Source organism: Theobroma cacao, chromosome 9 (genome assembly GCF_000208745.1).
Source record: "Theobroma cacao cultivar B97-61/B2 chromosome 9, Criollo_cocoa_genome_V2, whole genome shotgun sequence".
Classification (NCBI taxonomy): Eukaryota; Viridiplantae; Streptophyta; class Magnoliopsida; order Malvales; family Malvaceae; genus Theobroma; species Theobroma cacao.
Window position 1 is genome coordinate 4,217,202 of NC_030858.1, and position 10,337 is coordinate 4,227,538.

Below are 10,337 nucleotides of genomic sequence, written 5' to 3' on the forward strand. Positions count from 1 at the left end.
TTATTTATTTATGAACAAAAAAAACAAGTAGTAGAAAAACTTAGTCAAGAGCATGAGGCAATGGAACTGGAAAGACGTTGGTCACATTGGCATCCACATCATAGACCAGTCCATATTATTTACACGTATCCCTTTGACTGTCTGTGGCTCCAACATCCAAGCTAGAACCCAGTAGCAGCTTTTGTTTTGGTTCTTCCACTGAAAGTATTAAACCGAAACCGTGAGTACTAACGTCCATCACCCGTTAAATCTATCTCCTTGATTTCTGATTTTCCACCAGCCGCCCTCTGATTAGCTGACCACCGTTGGCCAGCCCAGGAAACTTAACGGAAAGGAGAAAAAGGACTTATTTCCCCTCCCGCAGAACCAATCCGTCGGAGTGGGACCCGCGTTAGAGGGATCTGGAAAAGAAAATTGTTCGAGGCTAAATAACAGCCAATCTCGTGCTTCCACCTATTACTCCGCCGGCGACTGTCATTATCTTTTATTGTCACCGGCGCTAAGAGGTACAAAAAAGTCCCTCTCAATCCATGAGAAGAATCTCAGAATCAGAATTGTCGGTCCCTATTAATGAACAAATTAGCCCCACCGCGCAGCATTTATAGATCTCCATCGTTTTTACATTAAACGATGTCGTTTCTGCGGCGGAGGAAGGTAACAGATTCCTCAAAATCCCCAAACTCCGATTCCAACGCCGGAAAAGAAGATGACAAGAAAAAGCAATATAAGAGCCCAAAAAGAGAAAGTTATAGTTCCAAAAAATGGTCGTGTTGGGACAGCTGTTGTTGGTTCATTGGTCTCATATGTTCGATGTGGTGGTTCTTGTTATTCTTATACAACGCAATGCCCGCTTCGATCCCACAATACGTAACGGAGGCGATAACGGGGCCGTTGCCGGACCCGCCCGGGGTCAAGTTGAGGAAAGAGGGCTTGACGGTGAATCACCCGGTGGTGTTCGTGCCCGGGATTGTGACTGGTGGGCTCGAGCTGTGGGAAGGGCACCACTGTGCTGACGGGTTGTTTAGGAAACGTCTCTGGGGTGGCTCGTTTGGAGAATTGTATAAAAGGTATAAGCCTTTTTTTTTTCCTTTATTTTTTTTGAAAATTTGAGCTTTTATGTATTTGTTCGGTTCTGGATTTTGCCTTTTTTAGGAGTTTTGGCTTGTGAGGAAAGTGTTTTTTAAGCTTTTAGGAATGTTAAAGTTCTTTTGTGATGTTTGCTTAGATGGGAAGTTATTAGGGAAGCTTGCTTAAAGCTTACGGATTTACATGAATTTGATGCTTGACTTTTCTTTTCTTTTTCATTGTACTATTTGTCTAAAATTCAAACCTTTTTTTCTTTTTTTTTTCCAAGTGTTTCTTCCTTCGTTTTATGTTTGCTTATTCGAGATTAGAAAGGTATCTTTGTTTATACTTACCGCAACTTGATCACTGTCTTGTGAGTGGCAGTGTAGATTATGATCTGCTACCTGGTTGGATTATGTGTTGTGTATTCTGTTCTTTAATAATTGACCCTTTTTGCAAGGGGGACGACATGATGAGGAAGCTTACAAAGTTGTTCATTAGGTTGCTGTAAGAGTGCAGAGTTTTATTTTATTTTTATTTTTTAAGAATTGGAAAGCTAGGGACTAGGTTGCTGTGTGGAAACTGACATATTTTGGTCTCAATTGCCAAAATTGTTATCTCATCCCCCTTTCCTTTTGGTTCCTCTTCTTTCCTTGCCTATCTTAGTTGTTACAGTGTTGGCCACATGGATTGATGTGGAAAGCTGTTAAAACTTTTAAAAATTAGTTCTTTTGCATTTGATGTTAGTGAGTTCCTGCTAGAGTGCTTAACAAGACGAATATCAAAAAATTTGATTGTTGCTATGAAGAATCTTCAACTCTTGCCAAGTAAAATACTACTTAAACTCTCCATAGGCCCTTATTGAATCTTACATGTACTGCCAATTCATGTTTTTTTCTTTGTTTTAGGATGTCACTACACTTTATAACTATTAGGTTGCCTCTAGATTTGAAGAAGACCAACCTGTCTTTCCAGTGAGTGATGTATCTACTTTGTTGCTCTTTGATCTTGGAAGTAACATGGGTTTCTCTAGACATTTCAAGAAGATTATAGGTTTTGCTTCCTGAAATTTTCTGAAAACTTTTCCTTAATCTGTTGCATATGGTTGCTATATTGAGTGTTAACTTTTAGATAGTTTTGGTTATAGTGAAAGTGAAAATGTCCTTAGAAGAATAGAAATTGCTTTAACTTAGACTGGGTATTGCTGTTCGCCCTTGTTTGATGTGTTTTTTTTATCTCTATTTGTGAAAGTGAAGTTGTCCATGAAGTTTAGTAAACTTCTATTCTCTCACTGTTCTCCCAATTTCAATGCAGACCATTATGCTGGGCTGAGCACATGTCACTCGATAATGAAACTGGACTTGACCCTCCCGGTATAAGGGTCAGGCCAGTATCTGGACTTGTAGCAGCTGATTATTTTGCAGCAGGTTATTTTGTTTGGGCTGTCTTAATTGCTAATTTGGCTCAGATTGGGTATGAGGAAAAAACAATGTATATGGCTGCTTATGATTGGAGGTTATCTTTCCAGAACACTGAGGTATGTGCTTGATTTCAAATTTCTCATTCCACCTAAAGTTAATTTGCCAAATAATTTTGTGCTAATGTATATACTTTAGATGTTTATCTTTAGCAAGTCTGCTGTGCTTATGATTTGAAATAGCATTCTGTTTATAACTCCCTAAAATTTTCTCATCACTTCTAGTCTATTTGAATAAATCAGGTCAGGGACCAAACTTTGAGCAGAATAAAAAGTAACATAGAACTCATGGTAGCTACAAATGGTGGGAAAAAGGTAGTAGTCATTCCGCATTCAATGGGCGTCCTGTACTTTCTGCACTTTATGAAATGGGTTGAAGCACCGGTGCCAATGGGTGGTGGAGGTGGATCAGATTGGTGTGCTAAGCACATAAAGGCAGTAATGAACATTGGTGCGCCCTTTTTAGGTGTCCCAAAATCAGTCTCTGGACTATTTTCTATTGAAGCCAGGGATATAGCCATTGCCAGGTACTTCTTTGAATTATTTTTATGTGAACAATGACTTGTTTCGTATCTTGGTGTGAGTTGTCATATTCCTACTGCAATCTATGTCAATCAATGACATAAATTTCTGATGCTATTGATGAACACTATGCTTTCCCAGAATTCTTGTTGCATTGATAACATTTTCCCTTTCTGATGTCATTATTGCTCATGTTCATTCACACGTCTCTGAGTGTGTGTGTGTGATAGAGAGAGAGATAGAGAGAGCTATCTTTTCTAATGCTTTGGCTTTATGGCTTCAGTTTTACTGAAATAATGTTGTTTCAATTCTTAAATTGGTAATGAATCTGTTAGTGAACAAAATAAAATGTTAGATCAATCTGTAGGAATTGCTAAAATTTGCACCCTTAATCCATTTTGCATCTCTGTTCCTCAACCCTTTTTGCCCTTCTTTTATCTTTTTCTTGATAACCACCATTTCATGCAAGCCTTTACTATAGTCACTTTTGGTTGTATGTTGATATGGTTTTAGTTTCTTCTTAATTATGTGACTCTCCAAAATGGTGCAGTCACGCTGTCAAGCATGCTTTTGCACCTTAAACCATATCAACATGTTTGATCTTACTCTTGGCAAACCTAAAGTAGTTCAGACATGATGCATGTGCATTTCTACGTTGTTTTGGGAGATTGATGAAACTCTAATTGTTAAACAGGGCTTTCGCACCAGGTTTTCTGGACAAAGATGTATTTGGTCTTCAAACTTTTCAGCATTTAATGCGAATGACCCGTACATGGGATTCCACGATGTCGATGATACCAAAAGGTGGGGACACTATATGGGGTGGGCTTGATTGGTCACCTGAAGGAGGAAGCTTTAACTGTAGTGCAAAAAAGTTGAAGAACAATGGCACTCGTACAGGCCACAATGCAAACAGCAACTTGGGTAATATGAAAAGTGTGAATTATGGGAGAATTATTTCATTTGGGAAAGATGTGGCTGAGGCACATTCCTCCAAGATTGAGAGGGTTGATTTCAGGGTAATGTCCAAGTTATGATTAAGTTACTTTACATTAGTGAAAGTCTAAGGATGATCTCTCTCTCTCTCTCTCTCTCTCTCTAACAATCATCATTTTCACATTGCAACTAATTCAGGACTTCAAGCTTATGTGACTAAAATTTGCTGAATTTTAACCACAAGGAAAAAAATGTGCTGAAATTTCTTTCCTCTACATGTGTGTCAAATGCAAGCATGCCCAATTGGGAGATTTTATTCATTGAAGTGCAATTATTAGAGGATGTTTATTAAACATTGTGCTCTTTGATTCTGCATTCTAGGAGATAATCAGTTTCGTAATCTATCGCTTGTAGTTTATATGATTATTGTTGATCAGCAGGACGTCGTGAAGGGTGGTAAGCTTGCCAACTCAAGCAACTGTGATATATGGACAGAGTATCATGAAATGGGCAATGGTGCTATCAAAGCGGTTGCTGACTACAAAGTTTACACAGCTGGATCAATTTTGGATCTGCTTCATTTTGTTGCTCCAAAGTTGATGGCAAGAGGAGGTGCTCATTTTTCATATGGGATAGCTGATAATTTGGATGACCCAAAGTATGAACACTACAAATATTGGTCAAACCCCTTAGAAACAAAGTGAGATTTCTCAACTTTTCTCAGTTATTCTAATTGGTTTTGATTTTGTTGGGCGCAATTATTGGTTTTTGTAATACTCTGGATTAAGTCTGTAGTGTTCTTTTAGAGAAGCTTTAAGTTGAATGATGTGAATTCATTAATGTAATTAACTATGATATAGTAGCTTTTAATTAGTTGAGTTTGTATCATTAACCAATCTCATAATTAGCTTCTTATGTTGCAACATTTGTGGTTAAGATTTGTGACCTGTTTGTTTGGTTTGTTGTTTCAGAGCAGAGAGCAGCTTTAAATTGTAATCCTTTTTGAGTTTTGTTGTTAAAAGCTGTTGGAACTTTTCTAATGCTATGTGCCCCTTCCTCTTCTCCCCATCTATCTATCTTTTCTTGACAAGTGCCACATTATTTTGCAGGTTACCAAGTGCTCCAGACATGGAAATCTACTCAATGTATGGAGTTGGAATCCCCACTGAAAGAGCTTATGTGTATAAATTAACTACTGCCACTGATTGCTATATACCATTTCAGATAGACACCTCAGCAGAGGGTGGAAGTGAAGGTTCATGTCTAAAAGGTGGCGTTTTCTCTGCTGATGGAGATGAAACAGTTCCTGTTTTAAGTGCAGGTTTCATGTGTGCAAAAGGTTGGCGGGGTAAAACCAGATTCAATCCTTCAGGAATTCGTACTTACATAAGGGAGTACAATCATGCCCCCCCATCTAATCTTCTAGAAGGTCGAGGCACCCAAAGTGGTGCTCATGTTGATATAATGGGGAATTTTGCATTAATTGAAGATATTATACGAGTAGCAGCAGGGGCTACTGGCCAGGATCTGGGTGGAGATCGTGTGTATTCTGATATTTTTAAGTGGTCTGAAAGGATCAACTTACAGCTCTAGATCCAGGTCTTGAGAGGTGAGCACTCAAAGTTCTTAGTTGAATGCATAGATAGATTAAAATATCATGTCTAACTTGATACTGGGGAGTTATGAGGCTATTTCTTCACAATCAAGCAGCATTAGGAGGGGAATTTAATTAAATAATGAAAAAAATTGAAAGACTTTATTGGTAATTAGGAAGGCTGGGCTTGCCAAGTTTGATACACTCCCATTGAAACATAACGGCCCGTGAGATGAATTTTGTTACTTACTTGAATATATGAAATAAAAAAAAAAAAACTTGAAGCCTTTTTAAGAGATTTAAAGCTGAATTCTATGTAACATTTTAGCTTTCTTCATCGACTTATCAGTTCTTGTCAACATGTATCTTCTGCTTAATCATCTGGAATGGTACTTGATTAACCAGAAGAAATATTATCTCTTATCTTGAGCTATTTCATCGGTTGCTGCTTGTCTGTTTTGTGATATTATTTGCATTTTATGATCTGTCTGAATGTCCTGTTAGCTTTTTGATAGTTACTACTAAAACTTCTGTTATTTCAATCATTCTTTCAGAGACAACAGAGACCTTGTTCCACTTTCCCCTTTAACTTGAGATTTACGTGATGAACTATCTATCCATTGTTGGTGGTAGCAGTCATCTTGGTGGCCATTCTATATTCCTGGCAAATGTGTATTGCCCTTCTGTTGTGCTTAAAAAGTTTTCATTTTTTTTTTTTTTGTTTGCAAAAGCACCAAAGTGAGGTGTATGCAATTTGCATCCCACGTTTTGCCAGGCTCCTTCAATTCAAGGAGCACACTTAGAAGTCAATAGTTTCCTCAATCTTCAGATATTCTATTAATTTTATTTGTTATAGTTTCATAAATTTATAGTTTCTCTTCTCCCTTGTGTAATGAATCTCTTTCTCTATATGCTTTTTGTGCCTGCCTGCCTCCGGCAAGGTGCTTTCCACGCAAAAGTACCCAAGGTTTGAGTTAATTTTTCTCTAATACTAATGGGATTTTAGCTGTTAATTCTGTTCCCTTGGGAACATTAAACCTCCTCTGAGAAAGATTGGGAAGGGGTTTGTTTAAGATATTGAACAACTGGTGATTGGAGAGGGGAAAGAAGCGGACAGTCGATGCGATTGACAGGTGTAGCTAACCAATTAGCTGCTGCCTTTGAAGGTCTGACCCCATGCAAGAAAATGAATGAACGGGCAGAGGAGAAAGGGCATAGGATTCTATAAAATATAAATATTTTTATGAGTATTTGTCAAGCTTAGCATGATTTCATCACTATTGCGTAGCACCGAGTGACATAATCCTTTTATGTTATTTACTACACAAAGAATAGCATAAGTTTATAATTTAACCATTTATATATATATATATATGTATGTTAATTCATCTTACATTCTTTTACCACTTTACAAGACATGAACAATCTTATAATAACACGGGAGTTCATACCTTATCATATACTACTATTATGCCAATCATCATGACAATATTCCCTTTTTTTTTAAAAAAAAAAAAGATCTTAATGAATACAATTTTCCGTACAGTCGAAATTACATATATAAATAAATAAGAAAATCCAACTTGGGAAGAATGCCGATGATTTCCTCGGAACAAAGCTTTATACACACGTATGGAAATTTTTTTTTTTTTTTTTTGTCTGAGTACATTAAATATTATTTCATTTAGCATGAAAAATGTTAACGTTTTTATTTAATATTTTATTTATTTATTTGTTGGTTTGTCTTTAGTGCTGTCTACTTGTGGAATCGTTAGCTTAGCGTGGGATGGGAGAGTTAAAACGCAACACATCTTTTTCCAACCAGCTTCCTCTCCTTTGCTTCTTTCTAATCTTTTAAGTAAAAAATATATATATATATTAAATTATCCCTAGACATCGTAAGGGAAAATGACAGTCCAACTTTTTCCCATTGATTTCATCTCAGTTTTACTAAACCACCCTTTCTTTTGAGAAAATTAGTGGTTGGGCCCGTGAAGTAAAGACATTGATTTTGATTTAATATATTTTATTAGTATTTCCTTCATACACAAATAACCAAGTCTTATTATATGGTTATAGGTATTTTGTATTTTCGTCCAATTAAAGATTATTAATAATAAAAAAAAAATGTAAAAGCTCAAGTTTGGATATTTTGGAGCATGGTGGGTGCGTTGAACACGAGACAATAAAAAAACATAAAATAAAATGGTGGGAAGTAATCATTTTTTGGATCAATTTGATTGAAACTAGAACCAGTTTCCTTTTTAGTCGTTTTCAAAGAAACTAGTGGTTTTTTACTGCTTATTCAAATTCATATTAAATTCTTAAACATTATCTCCAACCCAACTTGCTCACTAAATTACTAATCAAGGCTTGTACTAAGAAATGAAAACAAACAGACCAAACGAAACTTCTAGCGGATGACAACAAAACGAGATACTCGTTTTGGTCGTCGCTAGTTAAGCATTACACGTCATGCTAAATAACTTTCACCTGCCTCTATTATTATTATCATCATCATTATTACAAGAGAAAAGCTTTTTTTATCTATAAGGTTTAATCTTCATTTTAGGATCGAATATATGTCAAATTTTTAATTTTAAAATTTAACTTATTCATTTGTTCGCATTAAAATAAAAACTTTTGAATTTTAATTTATTTTTAAAATTTTGATAACAAAAATTAATAGAACTAACTATTATTTCGTGAAGATAATATATTAACATTTATCATTAATTTTTTAAAATCAATAAAATTTAATCAAATGATAAATGGAATCCTGAAATAAAAATTTGACAAATTAAATCATAAAATTGCGTAATCAACCATTTTTTTTTAAACAATTTAAACTAATTTTTTCATTATTTTATATATACTATGATGGTGCCCGTAACTACGCTACGAAAAAAATCGTAGAAAATATTAATTATGTTAAAGTGGATTTCAATTTGGTACTTTTAAAAGAGTTTGTAAAGAAAATAATATTATATTAATCAATTGCATGAATATCTGATTTTTACTGATAAAGAAAAAAATAAACTGATATTAATTGAAAATAATTGTTTGCTCTAGTTTCAATTACTGGAAACTTGCACTTACATATATGATTATAAAACAGTAAAATATTAAGAAATGAGAGAGTATATAATATGTACTATTGACAGATTAAGATAAACAATTATACAATATAAGGTAACCGTATAATATAAAGATCCTATCAATATAAAATAGTTACTAATTTTTAATAATATATTTTTTATATGTAAAATGAATGGTTAAAGGTTGTCAAATTTAGTTGATTTATTTGTTTAATGATTACTATGTACTATGTATATTAAGAAATGAATAAATATTCTTAACTTTTTTATTTTGTTCAATAAATTGGATGAATATTTATTAGAATTTAAACATCTATGTACAAAAGAGATGTCTAAATACTATGGATTCAGGTTCATGTAAAATAAGAGGATATAAACATAAAATAATATTAAATTATAATTAATAAATATTAAATGAATATATATTTTAAAAATTAAAAATTATTGTTTTCAAGTAATTTTTTACTAAAATAAATAAAAAAAAACCCTTCAAATGTAAAAAAACAACGCAACTTAGACATAAGACGTAAAAAAAATTAATTCAATAGAAAATGACAACCAATTGACTCAATTAGTTATTCTATTTAAAATAGAATTTATCCAAAAAATACAATAATCCTATCAAATATTATTAAATATATAATAAACTATTAAAAAAATGAGAAATCATATAATCTATACTATTAGCAAATTAAAATAAACAATTATAGAATATAAGGCAACAGTATAATATAAAGATCCTATCAATATAAAATAGTTAGTAATTTCTAATATTATATGTCTTTTATATATAAAATGAATGACTAAGGGTTATCAAATTCAATTGATTTATTTATTCAATGATGACTGTATGCCATGTATATTGAGAAATGAATAAGCCTTTTTGACTCTTTTATTTTGTACAATGAATTGGATAGATGTTTATTATAATTTAAATATTTATATACAAAAGATATGTCTATATATCATAGATTCAGGTTGATGTAGAATAAAAGAATATAGACAAAAAATAATATTAAATTATAATTAATAAATATTAAATGAATATATCTTATAAGCATTAATGGTACGTTTGGTTGGCGGAATAGATAGAAATTGAATAGAATAGTTATTATGTGGGAATAGAATGAGGAGGGAATAGAATAGAATAGTTATTACTTAGTTTGGTATGACAAAGAGAATAGGACAAGAATAATTATTATGACTTATTGTAGTGTTTGGTTGGTAACAATAATTTTGGAATAAGAAAGGAATAGAAAATAAAAAGACAAAAACATCCTTTATTATTTATGTGATATTTTATTTTTATTAGATTTTTTAAATATTAATAATCTAGAATTTAATTAAAATATTAATAATTAATCATTTAAATATTAACATTTATTTAATTTAAATATTATTATGATTAATTTTTATTTTATTTTATTTTTAAAATATTAATAATTGATAATTTATTTAAAATATTAATAATTGATAATTTCAATATTAATATTTATTTATATTTTAAAATATTAATATTTTATTTAATTTAAATATTATGATGATCAATTATTTTATTTTTGAAAATTAATAATTAATTAATTATTTAAAATATTAATAATAGATAATTTAAATATTAATATTTTATTTAATTTAAATATTATTA

The 10,337-nt window shown here is 32.4% G+C and overlaps 1 protein-coding gene across 1 annotated transcript; it reads left to right on the forward strand.

Annotated features, from left to right (window-relative positions):
* On the forward strand, window positions 1-6,475 carry LOC18588322 (phospholipid:diacylglycerol acyltransferase 1). Its single transcript, XM_018128234.1, has 7 exons — window positions 1-1,067; window positions 2,380-2,602; window positions 2,786-3,069; window positions 3,759-4,083; window positions 4,438-4,700; window positions 5,110-5,609; window positions 6,149-6,475. Exons 1-6 carry the CDS (start codon window positions 631-633, stop codon window positions 5,591-5,593), a joined length of 2,016 nt encoding a protein of 671 aa, XP_017983723.1. The 5' UTR covers window positions 1-630; the 3' UTR covers window positions 5,594-5,609; window positions 6,149-6,475.

Coding starts and splice junctions, on each gene's coding strand:
- LOC18588322 (XM_018128234.1), top strand. CDS start 631: ATGTCGTTTCTGCGGCGGAGGAAGGTAACAGATTCCTCAAAATCCCCA. Junction 4,084..4,437: donor TTGAGAGGGTTGATTTCAGG/GTAATGTCCAAG, acceptor ATTGTTGATCAG/CAGGACGTCGTGAAGGGTGG. Junction 4,701..5,109: donor TCAAACCCCTTAGAAACAAA/GTGAGATTTCTC, acceptor ATTATTTTGCAG/GTTACCAAGTGCTCCAGACA.